The sequence below is a fragment of the Dipodomys spectabilis genome, unplaced genomic scaffold (assembly GCF_019054845.1).
Source record: "Dipodomys spectabilis isolate Male_0828 unplaced genomic scaffold, ASM1905484v1 ptg000095l, whole genome shotgun sequence".
Lineage (NCBI taxonomy): Eukaryota > Metazoa > Chordata > Mammalia > Rodentia > Heteromyidae > Dipodomys > Dipodomys spectabilis.
The window spans coordinates 44,542,311-44,562,782 of NW_024870772.1; the positions used below are offsets into that span (position 1 = coordinate 44,542,311).

General features: G+C 42.9%; 1 protein-coding gene across 1 annotated transcript in view; it reads left to right on the forward strand.

Moving 5' to 3' along the window:
• Window positions 1-3,472: 3,472 nt before the first annotated feature.
• Window positions 3,473-20,472, forward strand: part of Serpine3 (serpin family E member 3) — a 34,135-nt gene continuing 17,135 nt past the window's right edge. Inside the window, exons 1-4 of the mRNA XM_042685375.1 lie at window positions 3,473-3,731; window positions 8,048-8,281; window positions 10,122-10,319; window positions 12,147-12,345. Of these exons, the coding sequence (XP_042541309.1) occupies window positions 3,473-3,731; window positions 8,048-8,281; window positions 10,122-10,319; window positions 12,147-12,345 (890 nt within the window). The remainder of the gene's footprint in view (window positions 3,732-8,047; window positions 8,282-10,121; window positions 10,320-12,146; window positions 12,346-20,472) is intronic.

Below are 20,472 nucleotides of genomic sequence, written 5' to 3' on the forward strand. Positions count from 1 at the left end.
ACCATAGACCTCCAGTGCTGTGTCATCGGTATCCCGGAGAGGATTAGTCTCCTCCTACTGATGGCACATTTGGCTCTATCCAAACCAGTTACAATGATAAGTTTCCCTAACCATGCTTCATGGCCAGTATAGTATAGATGGTTGTCATGTAAAAAAGTATTAACTCTGTGCCAAGTGCTGTTGGCTCATGCCTGTAATCTACTCAGGTGGCTGAGATCTGAGGACCCTGGTTTGAAGCCAGCCTGAGCAGATTAATCTGAGAGATTCTCATCTCCAATTAACTAGCAAAAAGCCACATTTGGAGGTATGGGTCAAGTGGTAGAGCCAAACAAACAAACAACAACAACAACAACAACAAAAATGCTAAGCAAGGGCTGGGAAGTTGGCTCAGTGGTAGAGTGCTTGCCTCTCATGCATGAACCCCTGGGTTCAATTCCTCAGCACCACATAAGCAAAAAAAAAAAAAAAAAAAATCATGTAAAAATGCTAAGCAAGACATGAGACTCCAAGTCTCTAGTCCTAGGAATATATGTTAGTAAGTACTTGAAAGACAATTACTAAGAACTACATTTTTTTTTCAAAATGCCTTTTCTTTAAGCTTTAGCAACCTATAACTTAGGGTCAGTTTTGAACTTAATGCCTAAGATCTTAATAAAAATATAGGTAACTGAATTGGCAAATTGATCATAAGAACAGACTTTGGACAGAACATGCCTAAATATTCCAAAAATATGTGTTTATTCATTGATAAAAAGGCCTCTTTCTCATATTATGTCAACAGACTTATTCACTATTGTATCTGAGCTTATGTTACACATAAATGAGTTACCAGAGTGCGTTCACTTTTATTAGTATAATAAATAAAGATGCCCTGCTCTTAACTGATTGTGCCATTATGTTACAATGCTTTATTTCCTGTTTGCAGAATTCCATTTTCTGAACGTTTCTGTTCATGCCCAAAGACTGACTTATTGTTTTCTTTACAGCAGGAGGAGGGAAGCATTAGGTACCTGGTACCCAGTCAAAGCCCTGACACAGAGTTATCAGTGGAATTCCTCAATGTGACAAAACGGCTAGACAAGGAGTTCCTTGCTGGTACAACCAGGTCACAAGCCTAAGAAGGCTTGACGGGTGTGGCTGGCTCAGTCCCCAGGGTCCAGCTCTGTTCCCATCTGGGCTTTTTCTGCCCAGGGGTGGGGCTGCTTCTCCTGGCGCCCTGCAGGACCTCCAGGCTCCAGGAATTTGGACCGAGTGGTAGAGACATCGCCGGCAGAGACGGCAATCGCCAGTTTCCCCTCTGCTCTGTCTTGTGATTCAAAGCAGATTCTGCTCCACTTTTTAAAAAAGGGAGCACATTAATACTGGAGACCCACAGAAACAGAATCAAGCAAGGAGACGCAACAGTGTGATCTGAGTCTGTAAGTAAGCAGCTCATCTGACCGCGTGGAACCACGCATGGCAGGGCTGGACTTGTGGGGAGCCCTGAGCATCGAGGTCTGATTGCACAGGGCTGACAGTGAGCCTGGGGGAGTTGATAGGAGTTGCAAGAGCTCCCAAAGTGGGTTTTGAGGCTTTTAGAAATGACCTTGGGCTGGGAGTTACTGTCTCCAATACGCACTGCCTCACACACTCATCCCTACTTCTGTAGTACCAAGGTCCTTGTGTGCAGCATTTATACTCAGCTGCAGGTGGAGGACTTGGAAAACAAAAGGATGGCTTTCTCTATCTTGGGTCTTGATGTAAAGTGAGCAGTATGGAACCCAGACCTTGCATAGAAATGTCTGCAAGAAGTGACTTGGAATGGGTCTCTCTTCCATGAATTGTCTCTGCTTCCAGAGTTAGACCACCTAGCAAAATTTACTGCTGTCTCTCTATGGAGCAAGGTTGTTGAAAATACAATTCATTTTGCCTTTCTCTTCTGGCATGATATTTTAGGCAATGGATTTTCACTTTATTGCAAAGCTATGGCTCTGTGATAGGAGCTTTCTCAGTATAAGTCTACTATCTATGCAAATGTGGTTTTTTATGGAATAATTCACATGGTTAATCTAGCATTCTAAGTACAATTAACTCATGTTTCAATGTTTAATACATATTAAATATTTAATACAATATTAATTCATAAATATTCTTTTTGTATGTATGCCCTAGCCCTGGGGCTTGAACTCAGTTCCTGGACAATGTCCCTCAGCTAGTGCTCTACCACTTCAAGCCATAGTTCGATTTCTGGCTTTGGTTGTTAATTGGAGATAAGAGTCTCACAGACTTTCCTGCCTAGTCTGGCTTTGAACCATTAACTTCAGATCTCAGACTTCTGAGTAGCTAGGATTACAGGCATGAGCATTGGCACCCAGCTTAATTCATATGTATTCTTTTTATATGTGTGTGCCAGTCCTGGAGCCTGAATTCTAGGTATTTTTTGTTTGTTTTTTTGCTGGTTCATGGGAGATAAGAATATCATGAACTTTCCTGTTCAGGCTGCCTTTGAACTGTAATCCTCAGATCTCAGCCTCCTGAGTAGCTAAGATTACAGATGTGAGCCATCGATGATCAGTTCAATTTATATTCTTGGTTGTTTTTATATACCACTCTGAGGACCAGGATTTGAGTTGTGCCCTGTAACCGTCCTCATGTTAGTGAGTCACTGAACTCTCTACACCTGAACCAACATGTCTGTGATTGAGTTGTAATAACAGCTATCTAGTAAGATTGTTGGAAGGGTTAACTGAGAATGTACAGTTCTTTTTAGTATAGTAGGTAACAATTGATTGTTAATTTTATTATTATTCATAAATAGGACATTCATAATAAAGAAGATATATTTCTCCCATTTCTTCACTCGATATAATAGTTTGCCTCTTATCTTACCAGGGTCTTACCAAGTCCATACAGCTAGTAAGTGACCCAAGCTGACTCAGAGTTGGGTTTTCAATTGTGTTGTCTTGTTTTGGAAATACTGGGATATGCTCAGGCACTTGCCAGGCAGGTGCTCTACTTCCTGAGCCACATCCCCAGCCCATTTTGCCGTAGTTATTTTTCAGATAAGGTCTCACATTCATGCTTATGTAGACTGAACAACGTCTTCTGATTTATGCCTCCTTCATACCTGGGAGAATGAGTGTTCCACCATGCTGAGCTTTTTTTTTTTTTTTTGGTTGACATAGGGTCTTGTGAACTTTTTCCTGAGGTTGGGTTCAAGTTCCTATCCTCCTGGTCACAGTCTCTCAGAGTAGCTAGGTTTACTAGCATAAGCCATTGCACCACACCTCAGTACAGCAGCCTGGCAGGTAAAACTGTCAGTGGGTAAGCAGCATGGAACACCAAGCCAATGCCACCTTTCTCAGCCTATTTCCAGTGGCAGAACACAGAGCTGGGTTTCCTGGTTCTCATGGGATGACAGCCCCTCTCAAGGCTGGCAAGCCCTCCTGATCCTGCTCCTCTTCCTTCTGATTTTCAGGTGCCTGCAGTCGCCATGCCCCCTCTCCTCCAGGTTATCCTCTTCCTCTCTCCTTGCGTGGCTGGAACAAGAGCCAGTCACCTCCTTGAGGGCCTGCGATTGCTGAAGACTGAGTTTGCGCTTCGCCTCTACCACAGCGTGGCAGCAGGGAGAAATGGAACAAATTTTGTCATCTCACCCACCGGCGTGGCCCTCTCACTAGAGATCCTGCAGTTTGGAGCCCAGGGGAACACGGGCAGGCAGCTGACAAGTGCCCTGGGCTACACTGTGCATGGTAAGAGGCCTGTAAGGCACTGGCTCCTGGCTACCCTTCTCTTCCTCACACTGCAGCTAGCTACCCACCCAGTTCAGGCATCTTAGGACATGGGAGCTCAGCTCCCAGCAGTGCATACAGACAGAAGGATACTCACTAAGTAGCAATGGAACAGACTGCCACAGGGGTTACCCTTGATTTTTGAGGCTTCAGGCTCACATTGCATGGCAGTATTTGTTTCACTTCACAGCTCTTTGTAGTCTTTACTGGGCGCTAGGCAATGTGGGGAAAGGCCTTGCAAACATTCATTCATTACTTCAGCAACATCATTAAGATTGATGACTTGATCTGGTGCCAGTGGCTCATGCCTGTGAGTCCTATCAGGAGGCTGAAATCTGGGAATCAAAGTTCAAAGCCAGCCCAGGCAGGAAAGTCTGTGAGACTCTTATCTCCAATTAACCACCACCAAAAAGAAAAAAAAAAAAGTTTGATGTTTTGCCCCTACTATAGAGATGAGCAAACAGGCCCAGAGAATGAAGGCAGCTTGCTGGAGGTCACACAGCCATTAAAGAGAAGAGTTGGAATCAAGTTCAGACTGCTGACACCAAAACCCATGCTTTTGAGTGACTTCTGGCCAGTGCCCAATTCTGTATCTTAGAATAGGTATGCCAGCAGCAGCTTGAACCTCGTGAGGACACCTTGACCTCAGCTGGCCTACACTCAGAGCCCGGCTCCATGCCCAGCCCCAGTATCCATCTACCACTCCACAGTGAGGCAGGCTCTTGCTCACATGATTTTTTTCCTTTTCTCCACATTATAATAAGATATTAAGCAATAAAAACAGCATAAATAAATTTTTCAGAACGCACAGAAATAATTCCAATACAAGCTGGCCAGATCCTCCTTTGGGATGGACTCTTAAGTTGCCAAATAAAGGTTAGCATTCAACAAGTCAGGCTACCAGGTGCCAGCTGAACACCCATTTTTCTCCATTTATACCCCAACCCTGCCAAAACAATTTTCGTGATCCTCCTGGCTAACAGGCAAATGTGTGCTCTCTCTGGGGACAACTGAAATCAAAAGTTATTTAGTGAACTTAACTTTTGTCAGCAAGTACATCACAGCAGTGATAGAATATCAGAATTATTCTCCACTCCCATCAGATTCAGAGCAACACAGAACTCAACGGGGCTCCTGCCACCTGGGCCAGTGTTGGCCAGGAAAGTGGCATCCAGACACATTAGGAAAAATGCACTCAGACATCTCAGCCTTAGAGGAGCCCTGCCCACAGAAACCCTCTCCAGCCCAGTGCTGTAAGTGTGTTTATGAGATAGTACAGGAGAGAGAATGATTGGTTCTATTGCAGAATAGAAGGCTCCCCAGAAGACATGACATCTGAGCTGGAGTGTGAAGAAACAAGAACATGAGAGAAAGGGTCATCATTTCCACCTCAGAACAGTCTGACAGATGTCATGATTGGGGTGAAATTAAATGCCTGTGTCACTACCCAGAAGAAATAGGGTAATAAATTCTGGCTTGTCACAAAGTCATGGTACCTGGTTACCCAGCCATAATAATGAGCAGAGTTTCCATAGAGCCTGTGAGAGAAATGACAAATGTCAAGAATGCATGATAATCACGGTCTGTGGAACAATAATCCCTCTAATTTTCTTAATCATAAACTGCTTTATTAACTTATGCAGGCATCATTATTATTCATTCTTCATTATTATTCACCACTCATATTCATTATTATGAACAGGACTGTGCCATTTTCAGAGTTCTAGGCATTTGAATAATTTTGTGCTTTGGTTTGCTCCACACTAGCTCAGAGAAGCATGTCTACTCTGCTGGAACTTTCCAGAGCCTGCCACCTGCCCTGGCCCTGTCTTTTCTTTGCAAAGTTGATACAAGTCACACTGGTATTAAACCAGCAACAAAGTACATCAAAGGTCTTAGGGCTCTGTGTCCACTTAGTCTATAGGAAGATCCATCCAAGCTTGCAGTGTGACACATCAGTATTGTCAGTATGTGACAACCAGCTTTGCCAGGGTCCCTACCTGTACTCCTGAGGACAACATGAGATTCAGGACACATGGAAACAGCCCTTCCTGTCAAAACCACAAGAAACACATGATTTCTCAGTTCCCCTACTTCTTGGGGTTGCCGATGTCTTTACAGATAAATTAACACAGAAGACCCACACTTTCTATTAAGCATAAGAACAGTTCTAGGAATAGTCATCAGAGACAAAAGCAGTCTGGCCCTGGGGAAAGAATTCTGTCTCACAGAAACCATATACAATCACTAGGCCTCTCTTAATATTCCCAATTTGTAAATAAGAGGTGAACAATTGGCAAAACTCACAGCACTCCGTGGGTTGAGCTGGGACTCAGATTCCAGTTTTCTGACTTCAAATCCTCTATTCTTTCCAGAGTTCCTCAGCCTCACTCCAAGCTATAGAGCAATTATCTGAATATATGAGCACTGTTCCCTCTCTAGCGCTCACCAGAGGCAGCTTTAGTATCCCCTGTATTACTCAACCGAAGCTGCTGGAGAGCATCCTCCACGTAGTCCTCTTCTAGCTCTCTGGAAATGAAAGTATCAGCATAAAAAAGATGGTTCATACAAGTTGAGAACATACTATACACCACCCTTACAAAGTCAAGAACACCAGGCTCAGAATCATAGCCAAGATTAATCCACCAGATTTATTGAAAAGGAAGATGCTGGCCATAACCATCTCTCAAAAAGACTGGTTTACAAGCAGGACCCAGGAAATTCTGCTGATAATTTCCTTAGAGGTCTACTTGCACCTCCTGCAGGATGTCAGAATGGACAGATGCTCGTTGAATGAAAGACATCCCCATGCGCATGTCGCCAGAGCCAGAGAAGCAGGTGGTGCAGTAAGAGGGACCCTTGTTGTGTGTGGAATGGGAAGAGGGACCCTCTGCCTATGCCTGACCCGAAGCAGATGTGTGGAGATGTACAGCTGGTGACCCAGGCAACCTGCACACCACAGGTTTAACAGCTAGGATACCCACTTGGATGGTCAGGTGTGGGAAGCCTGCAGGACCCAACTGTGTTCAGATTCACCTGTGGGCAGAAAGCCTCATTCCAGCTACAGGATGCCTAGGGAGGCCAGAAGCTGCAGCTTATAAGAATAGCATGAAAATGGAATCCACTATTGACTAAACAGAGAAGAAAGCAATCCCTTGGGTAAATAGTAAATCAGAAGTCCAAACTCTGCCATCCAAGAAGGTGGAAGCAGATCATTTTCCACAATGCTGCTTATTTCTTCAATGTTCTTGTGGCTTCTCGCTGACATGCATAACATGAGCTGTGTGCTGTCCAAAGGGAGATGGGTGTGGGAGAGGTCTTACCCTGCCCTTGCACTTCTCCAAGGGAAAGCGTAGTCCTAACCAAGACTGCATTCCAATGCCATTGACAGTCATGGCATGCAGGCTTTGCGGTGGATCTGGGGCCCTAATACACTGATTGAAAGGGCAACATCCAAGCCACCGCCCATCACCATGACTCATGGCATGGCTTCTAATTCACTTTGAATTGGTTGAGTGTTTGAATCCCATCACCTGAGCAGTAGGCCTGCCATTTTTCTAACTTCAGAATCAACTCCAGCATTTGGCAGTGTTCCTGAATCAGGAAGTTAGAGACAAACAAACAAAAACAAAAAAACTCTCAATCACTTAAAGGCTGTTAGTAGACATAGATTTTAAAAACAAACCTTCCATCACCTAAAAGCTGTTAGTAGACTTAGTAGATTTTATGACAACTGAGTTTCTTCCTGATCTAGTATAGTTTCTTCCGACCCTTTTTTGTTGTTGTTTAAATTCAAGACCTACTTGCGAGGCAGGTGCTTTCCAACTTTAGCTATAGCTCCAGCCCTTTTTGTTTTATGTTATTTTTCAGATAGGGTCTCAAGTTTTCCCAGGTAGGTCTTAGCCCGTGCCCCTCCTACCTATGTCTCTGATGTAACTGCATGGACAGGTGTGACCACCACTTCTGGTTCAGTATTTGAGATGAGAGTCTCCTCTTATTTCTAGGCTGATTTTGAAATGCAGTTCTCCCATCTCAGCCTTGAGAGGCTAAACCAGAAACCTCTGTGCCTGACTCTAACTTCTAATCTGTGAAGCCAGGCCAGTTCCCACGTGGATTAGTTATGCCATTTCCAAATGAACTCTATATGAGAATGCACCTCATATATAAGACTAGGGCAGTATTGCTGAGGCCTGCTTCAATGCACCATGTAGACGAAGGTTGTACCAACTCCTTCCACTCATTCACCATTGCTGACTTACCCCGATTTTCCCCCCCAGATCTCAGGGTGAGAGATTGCCTGTATACAGCTTATGCCACACTACGCAACTCCAGCCATGGCACTGTGATGGAGCTGGCCTGCAACCTTTTTGTGCAAGAAGGAACTCCACTCTCCCCTTGCTTTGTGGAGCAGATCTCCTGGTGGGCTAACAGTAGCTTTCAGCCAGCAGACCTAAGAGATCCCAACAGCACCACCATCCAGGCGAACGAAGGGCTATCCAGACAGACGACAGGTAAAACTTAAAGGTCTGAGGGCTACAAGATAGAATGTTACTCCATCACATGTCAGAAGCCAAAGTGGTGGGTGCTCAGGATCCCCTTGATTGCAGCAGAAGTTTGTCTTTATGGGAGACATACCTGGAGTGGCAGCTCTGTGAAGCAATCAAAACTGACCTGTGCCCCTCTGCCCCTCCCTCTTCCCACCCTCCATAATGACAATATGCACACACACACACACACACACACACACACACACACACACACACACACACACACACACACACACCCCGATATATACTGTGAATGATATACTTGCAATATTCCCTCCATGATAGCTTTGCCCTCCAAGTACATGACCATGGGGCAATTTTGCTGAGCCTCCCGCTGTGAAATAAAGAATAACAGGGGAGAGTTGGTGAGAATTTGTTCAAGCATTTAGCACAGAGCATTGTTTGTTTGCCAAACAAAGACCTAGAGCAAAAGCTGAGCCTGTACAGTGGTCTGCCTGTCCCTTTCTGGTAACAGATGAAAAATTTAACCATAGACCTCCTAAAACCATGCCCTGAATATCACTGAACAAAGGCTGAGACTCAACAGGAAACGATGGGAGTCTAGAGGAGGACAGTGTGACGTCTCCAGTCATAGCACCTCCTCAGGCCTGCTTGGGGAGGGAACACCTAATGGTTCCTCATCCCAGACAGTACCAGAACAGCCCAACCTCTTCAAAAAAAGAAAAACAACAACAAGGTCTCCAGCAACATGTAGCTGTTAGCACAATTGGATGCCATATTTGATAGATGTTAACAAGTATGCTATCACCCAGCTACAGAGATGCATTACTGTGCCCAGAATGGAGTGCAGGCATCAGGACCCAGTCTGACTTCTTTTTTTTTTTTTTTTTTTGGTCGGCCGTGGGGCTTGAACTCTGGGCCTGGGCGCTGTCCCTCAGCTCTTCAGCTCAAGGCGAGCGCTCTACCACTTGAGCTACAGTGCCACTTCCCCGGTCTGACTTCTGAGTGCTTGCTTTCCATTTCCACCCCCAACCCTGAGATGGCCAGTAAAGAGCACATAGCTGGAACTTGGATCCCTGGTATTAGCAAGGATCTGAGACTAGAAATTTAAAAAATAAAAATGTATATAGAGCCAGAAGCCAGTGGTTCATGCCTATACTGCTAGCTACTTAAGAGACTGAGCTCTGAGGATCACAGTTAGAAAATAGCCTGGACAAGAAAGTCCCTGAGACTTTTATCTCCAATTAACCACATACACACACACACACACACACACACACACACACACACACACACACACAAGTGGAGCTGTGGCTCAAGTGTTAGAGTATTAACCTGGAGCACAAGCACTCAGGGAAAATGCAAGCCCCAGGATTAGCACACACAAACACACACACACACACACACACACACACACACACAAAGTAAATTGAAAAAAGAATCACAAAAAATAGAATGATAGAGAAAAAAGAGGAGAGGGGGGAGAGAGAGAGAGAAACAATAAGAGGGGAGGGAAGACCACATGAGTAAAGATCTTGTTGTCAGGGACCGGAAGGTAGCTCAGTGGTAGAGTGCTTACCTTGTATGCATGAGGCCCTGGGTTCGATTCCTCAGCACCACATAAACAGAAAAAGCCAGAAGTGTCCCTGTAGCTCAAGTGGTAGAGCGCTAGCCTTGAGCTGAAGAGCTGAGGGACAGCTCCCAGGCCCAGAATTCAAGCCCCACAACTGACCAAAAAAAAAAGATCTTGTTGTCAGCATGGAAGCTCTGCACCCTTGTTGTATACTTGTCACACACCGCGTCCATTGTCATAACACACCAACCCTAGCTCTCCTGCTTACAGGTGAGAACCCAGGAGACCCACTGTGGGAGCTGGTCAGCACCATGTCTGCTCAGCTTGTGCTTGTGAGCACCATGACCTTCCAGAACACCTGGCAGAGGAGATTCTCCTCCATGGACTCACAGCCTCTGCCTTTCACCTGTGTCCATGGCCTCGTCCTTCAAGTTCCCATGATGCACCAGATGGCTGAGGTCAACTACGGTGAGCCTGCTTCACTTAGGCTGTCGGAAGGGAGAGGAAACATGGGCATGTGGTGGAGAGAAGAGGCCAGGTCTCTGCTCTGAAGGATTGCATGGAGACCTGTTTTCAGTGGCAGGTGCTCTAGGCCGTGGGTGGGGCTAAAGGAAAGCCCAGGATCTTAGGGTAGTGGGAGATTCTTAATAGAGGGGCCTTCAGAGAGCTTGCACCAACAGAACAGTGAGGTGGCAGATGTCACAACTGCTTGACATTTCTTTCTGCGCTTAGTAAGAAGGGAAGTTAATGGGAAACCAAAAACATTTGGGCCAAGCAATCTCCCCTGGTGTACATGCAATGTAGATCAAGTGAGGGCCAGGATGGAATCCAGAAGGTTCTTCGAAGCCCCTCAGACTGAAGGACCATGGGTTCTGTGGGTGCCCACCTGCCTGATGGCCACTCATCCTGGTGAGAGTAGGGTTAGAAATTGGAAGTGCCAATGCTAGCAAGTACCTGGGCGCCACATGTATGGTAGATTCCAACAGTGCCTGTTCTACAGGAGAGCGCGCCTCACCCCTTCTCCACACTTACCCTCCAAGTGGTTCCCCGGCTGTGGAGCTGTGGAGCTGTGGAGCTCACAGTCTTACTTAAAGAAACATTCATGAGACTTCACCAGCTTGTCAACCTTGGTCTTCAGAAAGCTCTACTATTCTGCTAATCCTTTTCCATTCTGTGTGGGTCCCACAGTGTGTGCTCAGTAAATATATTCATTTGTTTAGTCAAACAATAATTACTCATTGAGGTCAAGTAAGAGGAGAACGGAAGGAAGTATACTGGACAATTAAATATATGTAAGTATGGTTTAGTACAGTTCTTGTTCTCATTTTATTGCTGCTGTTCTGACACACTGGCTGGTTTGATGGGAAGTTGCAGGATCATAGGCAGGCCCCATATGACTTTTGTCCCTCCCAGGATATGCAAGCACAGTGCCGAATGGCTGGTACATAGTGGATGTCCAGTAAGTACAGACTAGGTGACACATGCAATAAGAAGTATATCCTTTCTTTTCCTCCTGAGCCTAAGCATCTGCCTTAATGGTCTGCCAGTTCTGCTGTTCCCCAACATACACCAGAGCCTTGTTTTTCTTGTCTCCCAGGAAAGAGATCCAGTTTGGAATCTACCCAGAGGCTCCCCTGCCCTTCTGGATTGTCTGCATAACTCTCTGCCCCTTTCCTATCCCTGGATCTAGTCATTGCCAGATTTTTCACTAGCAAATTTGGCTGAAGCTCCCTGTCACTAGCCATCTGTGTCTGCTGTCACCTGCTACCTCACATCCTGCTAAAATTATGCTCTGCCTGGTGGCCTGGACTTGTCCTCAGCAAGTCATTTTTATTGCCCCCAAGCTCCCAGCTGTTATCCTATGACCTGTTTGCTTAGATGATAAATTACAAATGGTCAGTCTCTAAGTCAGATCCAGCTCATGTCTTCTTGGGTCTGTGAGAAAAATCTCACATGAAATCTGGATTTTTGGAAAAATAAGGAAACTTAAACACAAAGAGACTGGGTCCTGTTAAGCCACAAATTATCCTTTTCGACAGGATATATAGTACCTGTACCATTCCAACCTGTGCTTGGCCACTTCAGGACTGTGACTTGGGTCCTGTGAGATGTCTTAGAGATTCTGGGTCTTAAGCTCAGGAAGAGACCAGGCTGTCCAACAGTATTAGGCCTCTAGCTGATTCTTAAGGGTGATTATGTCCATCCGGTAAGCCTGCCTCTTTCTGGGGTCTGGTACTGTTTAGTCCTCCCTTGGTTCCTGGGACATTACTAATTCTTGCTGCCCTGAACCCCCAGGTGTGTTCCGGGATGCCGTGGGGCATGAGGTGGGAGTGCTGGAGCTGCCTTTCTTGGGAAACATAGCCAGTTTGTTCCTGGTTCTGCCCCGGGACAAAAATATAGACCTGGGCCTCATTGAGCCACACCTCACAGCTAGAGTCATCAATCTCTGGACAAGCAGGCTGAAAAGATCCAGGATGGATGTGTTCCTTCCCAGGTGAGTGGCTATCTTTCCCTCATACAACCTGCTCACAGCAGTCGCAGGACCTGGATTTAGAACTAGGGGATTTGACTCTAGGTTCTGTTCCTATTCCCAGTGCTGGCTTATCCAATGTACCTCTAGTACTTCAGCCAAGAAATGTTGTTCTAGACTGAGTCCATTCCCAGAGTGTATTTATATGATAAGATTCATATAATTAAAAATATACAAATTGCATCAAAAATGAAGAGGCAAGATGGTTTATGTATTTAAACAAATATGGATGCAACCCAAATTCAAAGCCAAATTAAGGATTAAAGATTTGAGATTTGAAGTCCTTAGGCTAAAGGTTCTCATTTCCTCATTTCCTCCAAATAGTGAGGGCCTCTCCTTTAAAACTATCCAATTGATACAAACACAAATTTCCAAAAGTTAAATGGTGGTGTTAGATTTTGCTTACCCCGCTAACCTCATTGCCTTGCAAAAGGATTCTTCCATATATATATATATATATATATATATATATATATATATATATATATATATATATAGTGGAGTGCATCTTTGGGACGCTCGGGATCAGAGTGAGTTTACAATCAATTTGTAGTCAGCATAAAGGGAGGAATGCCATCCAAGGGCTCATTTTCAGCAGATGAATTCCTCCCGCTCCTGTCCATCCATGGCCTTGGCCTCACTCCATAGCCAGGGTTCTCAGGGGCAAAGGCAAAGGCCTGGCAGCGCTCCCTCAAGCAGTTAAAAATAAGTCCATGTGTTGGAACAAAAACATACAGAGAAAGATCCAGTGAGTTAGGGCCAAAGTCTAATGTGGGATCAGACATAACCCAGGGCAGAGGTGAACTTTACTCTCAGATAAAGTCTATCTTCAAAATCAAATATTTGGACGTCAGACCAAATCTGGATATTTCAACAGATCAACAGATCTCTCTGGCATGGAGTTGAAGAAACTCTCATCTTGTTATATTAGAAAGCAGCTTAGTGAAGGGTAGAGAAGGAACTCTTCACAGTCAAACACAGAGAGAAAAGGCAGCCCATTGCATTAATTTGCCATATCATTTTAGATTTAGGGGACAGATGTCTGGCTCAACTTGGAGCAACTGATATAAGCAATAATCCTCAGGGAAATGCCCAACTCCATCAAGAACTCTGTTTTCTGATTATGCCTTTAAATGTCTCAAGCCAAGCATGGTGGCTCATGCCTGTAATCCCAGGACTTGGAAAGCTAAGGAAGGAGGATCACCAGTTTCAAGCCCATTTGAGATACACAGCAAGCCCAATTTTAGCCCAGTCCAGGCACATTGGCTTACTCTGATCATCTCAGTTATTTGGAAGGCAGAGAGAGAGAGAGAGATAGGGATGATAATGGTTTAAGTCCTGCGTGAGCAAATGTTAACAAGACCTCCATCGCCACAAAGCTGGGTGTGGTGGCACATCCTTGTGGTCCAGATACATAGGAGGCCAATGATAGAATCATTGAAGTTGAGGCCAGCCATGAGAAAAACTATGAAACTCTATCTGAAAAATAACTAAAGCAAAGAAGAGCTGTGTGTGGTTCAAGTAGGAGGGTAAGGGTACCCAAGTAACAAGCAGGAGGCTTGGAGTACAATTCCAGTACTGCCAACAACAAATCACTGATGTTCTAACCCCTCAATAATGGTAAACCTCTGGAGGACAGAGAGAGAAAGCATGAATCTTAGCGCTCTAACTATTGGCTAAACTTGGCATCCTTCTGATAAATTATTTTTTAATCTCCCTAAGATTCCTGTGTAAGAAATATACAAGTTTTTAGAATGAGGCCACTTTACAACTAAACTAGTTAAAAAAAAAAAAGAGGAGAGACAGAAGGAAAGAAGGGAGGAAGGAAGGAAAGGAGGGAGGGAGGAAAAGAGGGAGGAAGCAGGGAGGGAGGAAGGGAGGTGCTGGTGGCTCACGCCTGTAATCCTAGCTACTCAGGAGGCTGAGATCTGAGGGCCATTGGAAGCCAGCCAGAGGAAGGAAAGTCTGAGATTCTTTTCTCCAATTAATCACTCCCAAGCTGGAAGTGATGCTGTGGCTCAAAGTGGTAGGGCCCTAGTCTTGAGTACAAAAATTCAGGGATAATGCCCAAACCCTGAGTTAAACCCCATGACCAACCAAAAGAAAAAAAGGAAGAAAGGAAGGAAGGAAGGAAGGAAGGAAGGAAGGAAGGAAGGAAGGAAGGAAGGAAGGAAGGAAGGAAGGAAGGAAGGAAGGAAGGAAGGAAGGAAGGAAGTCAGACAGGCTTAAACCCTTTAGGAATCAGCCAAAAAGAACTAAAACTTGTTTTAGGTCTAGATTTGAATATAAACTTTAAACTATTGTAGGCACAAAGTCAACTTGTATGTAAGAGTTTCCTCTGGTCCCATCAAATTATTCTTCATCATTTAATAGACAATGCCTTTAATGTCAAGTCTGCATTTAATGAATAAAACCCTTAGTTATTAGGTCAACAACATGGTAGGAAGCTGAACATGAGCATTTTTAATATAAGATATGATACTACATTAGGTTGTTTCATACTGACTTGAAAAAAATACCTGAGTCTGGATACTCTATAAAGAAACAAAGTGGGGCTGGGAAGGTGGCTCAGTGGTAGAGCGCTTGCCTTGCATGCCAGAGGCCCTGGGTTCAATTCCTCAGCACCACATAAGCAAATGAAAAAACTTGAGCCAGCATATCATCTCTTTTATAGCTGAATAATATTCTACTGCATAGAAACACTATTTTGTTTAACCATTCTTAATTTTTATAAATATTAAGTACCAATACCCTTTTTTACTTATATCCACTTTTAGCTACTACATTCATAAACTTTAATAGCTGGTTGCCAATGGCTCACACTTATAATCCTAACTACTCAGGAGCCTGAGATATGAGGATTAAGGTTCAAAGCCAGCCTAGACAAGAAATTCCCTGAGAATATCAAATAGTATAGCCACTTGGAAAACATCTTGAAACTCCTTTAACTGTAGAGTTACCACATAGCCCAATATTAACCCAATTAACTATCAAAAAGCCAGAAGTGGAACTGTGAAAGTAGAATTCCAGCCTTGAGTACAAAAGTTGAGAGACAGTGCCCAGGCCCTGAGTTCATTCCCCAGGACTGCCCCCCCCACCACCACGATAAGCCTTTAAAAATTTCATGTTAGATGAATGAAACTGGACACAAATGGCAACTACATATTGTATGTTTTAATTTACATGAAATTTCCATAAGAGACAAATCCATCAGTGACAGAGAAGATGAGTGGGTTGCCCTGGATCCAACAGGAATGAGAAGTGACTGTCTTGGAGGTTTCTTTTTTGAGATGATGAAAATGTTCTGGAATTATATAGTAGTGATGGCTGCACAATTTTGTAAGAACACTAACTTGTGAATTGTTCTTTTTAAAGCGATGAATTTGAGGATATATACATATATCTCAATTTTAAAAAGAAGCAAAATATCTTTAGAAAAGCATAGGCAACACGTGATGAGCATCAGTTTTTTTCAAGGAAGGGCAAAACTCATTTTGGATGTGTGAGATCTGGTAACTTTTTAAACAAACACATAAATGCTGTGGTTTGGACATCATTTGAGCGTATCCCCAAGAGATTAACATGTGAGAAACTTGGTTCCTAGTGTAACTGTGTCTAAGTGGTAGAATGTTTAAGAGAAGAGGCCTGATGGGAGGTGAACACTATGGACATCACTTTTGGAAGGGATGAATACAGTTCTTGCCTTTAGTTCCACGGGGGTGAGTTATTATAACAAAGCTGGTCCGTAATTTCTCTGTCATGTGATCTCTCCTTCCCCATTGTGCTCTAGGACACCATCCTCCACATTATCATATAGCTAGAAGACCCTGTTTGTGAACTTCCAGAGCTGTGAGCTAAATAAATACTTTGCTTCTTTCTTTCTTCATTTTTTTGGGTCTGGTCGTTTTTGTTTGTTTCTTTCTTTCTTTCTTTTTTTGGGTCTGGTCATGGGGCCTGAACTCTGGGCCTGGGCACTGTCCCTCAGCTCTTCAGTTCAAGGCTAGAGCTCTACCACTTGAGGCACAGCACCATTTCTGGCTTTTTTCTGCTTATGTGGTGTTGAGGAATCGAACCAAGGGCCTCATGCATACAAGGCAAACACTACCGCTGAGCCACCTTCCAGCCCTGTATGCATATTTTTATATCTATCTACCTATTTATCTATCTTTTATGTGCATATGCACATGTGTGCATGCATGCATGCACGTGTCTGTGTGTGTGTGTGTGTGCTGGTATTGTGGCTTAAACATAGGGCCTAAATGCTGTCTTTAAGCTTTCTGTGCAAGGCTAATGCTCTACTGCTTGAGCTACAGCTCCACTTCTGGCTTTTTGCTGGTTAATTGGTCTCACAGACGTCCCTGCCCGGGCTGGTTTTGAGCCACAACCTTCAGATCTCAACCACCTGAGTAGCAAAGATTACAGGCATGAACCACCTGTATTTAAGTTTTTTGCATACATCTAAGAATAGAATTACTGGGTTATGTATTTTAAGTGACTAATGAAGCATGGCATCTTTCCATGCTGATTTGTAATTTGTATCTTTTCTGAGGGATACTTATTCAAGCATTTCTCCATTTTTAAGTTGGTTGCCTTTAAATCATAGAGTTGTGACAATTTAAAATTTTATTTGAGTTATTAGACCAGATATATGATTTGTCAATGTATTCTCCCATTCTCTGGGTTGTCTTTCACCTTCTTGACAATGTCCTGTGAAGTTGTGGATTTTGATGAAGTCAAATTAATCATTCTTTTATTTCTTGTGTTTTTGATTACATCTAACAAATCATTGCCTAACCAAAGTCACAAAAAATTATGTCCACTTTTTTAATGTTTTTTTATGGTAAAAATACTATATAGAGGGGTTACAGTTACATGAGCAAGGTAATTAGTACATTTCCTATCAAGCATTATTGCTTCCTCCTTTGTTTTTATCCTACCATCCCTTCCCTCCCATCTCCACAACACACTGCCCCCACCCCGCCTAAATTGTAAGGTTCATTTTTCAACAGACTGTCTTGTACATCTCATTGTTACAGTGGGTCAACCTGTATCACTATTTAAACATTTTGTTTTTTCCCTTCCCCTCCCCAAATTAGACTAACATCAAATACACTGAAAATGGGTTATACCGTGGGGAAGAAACATACAAAGAAACAAAAAAAATCACATGGTACATTATAAATACATTAGAAACAATACCAAGAAAGAAAATAACCAACCACTTGTGTCCCTATCTTGGGCTTCATTTCCCTTAACATCATCTTATCTGGTCATATGTACATAGCTTTTGACCTTTTCTGCTTGGCCCAGACATATACTAGTTATTGCAAATAAGGGAAAACATGCGACCTATGTTTCTTTGGGCCTGGCTTACTTCACTTAATATAATTTTCCAAGTCTTTCAATTTCCTAACAAATGGGGTGATGTCATTTGTTCTGATGGAGGCATAGAATTCCATTGTGTGTGTGTGTGTGTGTGTGTGTGTGTGTGTGTGTGTGTGTGTATCACATCTTCTTGATCCATTCATCTACTGAGGGGCATCTGGGTTGGTTCCATATCTTAGCTATGGTAAATAATGCTACAATAAACACAGTTTTGCTGGTAGCTGTAGTATGGTCTTATTTGTGATCATTTGGGTAAATGCCCAAAAGTGGGATTGCTGACTCATAGGGGAGCTCTATGTGGAGTCTTTTGAGGAACCTCCATACTGCTTTCCAAAGTGGTTGAACAAGTTTACACTCCCACCAACAATGCAGTAAGGTTCCCTTCTGGCCACAGCCCCTCCAGCATCTGCTGTTATTAGAGTTCTTGATTATGGCCATTCTAACTGCAGTGAGATGGTATCTCAATGTTGTTTGGATTTGCATTTCTTTTATGGCTAGAGGTTGAGCGTTTCTTCATGTGTCTGTTGCCCATTTTATTTCCTCTTCAGAGAAGTTTCTCTTTAAGTCTTTAGCCCACTTATTTATTGGGCAGTTGTTTCTTTGAGGAATTGTTGTTGGGGGATTTAATTTTTTGAGTTCCAAGTATATTTTAGATATGAGACCCTTGTCCGTTGTATGGCTAGTCAAGATCTTCTCCCAATCCGTGGGCTTTCTATTGATCTTGCTAGCTATGTCCTGTGTCATGCAGACGCTCTGCAGCTTCATGCAAGTCCATTTGTCCAACCATTCTTTGATTTGTTGTGTTTCTGGGTATCTAGTAAGAAAATTTCAGCCTGTGCTAGGGATCCCAAGAGTTTCTCCTCTTCCTTCCTCTAATATTTTCAAAGTGTCTGCTTTTATTTCGAGGTCTTTGATTCATTTGGAGTTGATTCTGGTGCAGGGTGATATAGAAGAATCTAGCTTTAGTTTTCTACATGTGATTAACCAATTTTGCCAGCACCATTCACTGAAGAGGCTGTCTTTCTTCCATTCTATTTTTTTAGCTCCCTTATCGAAGATTAGATGGCTATAGATCTGTGGGTTTATTGATGGGTTTTCAATTCTATTCCATTGGTCCTGAGGTCTCTTCTTGTGCCAGTACCAAGTTGTTTTGATTACTATGGCTTTGTAGTAGAGCTTGAAATTTAGTATTGATATTCCTCCAGCACTGTTCTTTCTGTTAAGGATCGTTTTTGCTATTGGGTTCTTTTATTGTTCCACATGAATTTTTGCATTGCCTCTTCTGTTTCCTTGAAGAATGAGGCTGGAATATTGACAGGTATCGCATTGAATTTGTAGATAGCCTTGGGAAATATTGCCATTTTCATGATTTTGATCCAATCCAGGACCATGGAAAGTTTTTTCACTTTCTAAGTTCTGCTTTGATTTCCTTTTTCAGGTTTTTAAAGTTTTCATCGTAGAAGTCATTCACTTCTTTAGTTAATACCTAGGTATTTTATGTTTTGTGGGGCTATTACAAAAGGAGTTGTTTTCCTGATTTCAGTTGGGCTCTTCTCATTGTTGGCATACAGAAAAGCCATTGATTTTTGAGGGTTAATTTTATATCTGCTACTTTGTCAAAGTTTTGAATCAGCTTGAGTAATTTGGGAGTGGAGTCCGTGGGATTCTTTAAATAGAAGATCATGTCATCTGCAAAGAGGGAGAGTTTTACTTCATATTTCCCTATGTGTATCTCCTTTATATTTGTATCTTGTCTTATTGCTGTAGCTAGGCATTCTAATACTAAATTGAAGAGAAGTGGAGAGAGTGGACATCCTTGTCTCATTCCTGAGTTTAGAGGAAATGGCTTTAGTTTTTCACCATTAATTATAATGCTGGCTGTAGGCTTGTCACATACAGGCTTTATCATATTGAGGAATGTTCCATGGATTCCTAGTTTTTCCAGAGCCTTCATCATAAAAGGGTGTTGGATCTTGTCAAATGCTTTTTCTGCATCTATTGAGATAACCATGTGGTTCTTGTCCTTGCTCATGTTGATGTGATGAATTATATTAATTGATTTGCATATATTGAACCAGCTTTGCATCCCTGAAATGAATCCTGTTTGATCATGGTGTAGGATTTTTTGCATGAATTGTTGAAGTTGATTGGCCAAAATTTTGTTGAGAAGTTTTGCATCAATGTCCATAAAAGAAATGGGTCTATAGTTCTCTTTCTTTGATGAGTCCCTGCATGGTTTGGAGATGAGGGTTATGACGGCTTCATAGAAAGAGTTCGGTAGTGAACTATCTCTTTCAATTTCATTGAAGAGTTGGAGGAGTATTGGTGTGAGTTCTGCTTTGGAAGCCTTGTAAAATTCCACTGTAAATCCATCTGGTCCTGGGCTTTTCTTAGATGGGATGTCTCTTATTGCTGTTTCTATTTTGATTCTTGATATGGGTCTGTTTAGTTGGTTTAGTTTCAGCAAAAGGTTAAAAGAGATTTTTTTTTAAAAAAAAAGAACATACACATGTGTTACAGGACTTTTTTTGGTGGCTTCTGGTGTTTTGTTCTAATTTTATTCCCTTGTGGTGTGAGTGAATGCAGGGCATAACTTCAATGTTTCTGAATTTGGACAAGTTTGCTTTGTGACCTAAAATGTGGTCTAATTTGGAAAATGTTCTGTATATTGCTGAGAAGAACATGTATTCTGATTCTGCTAGGTGA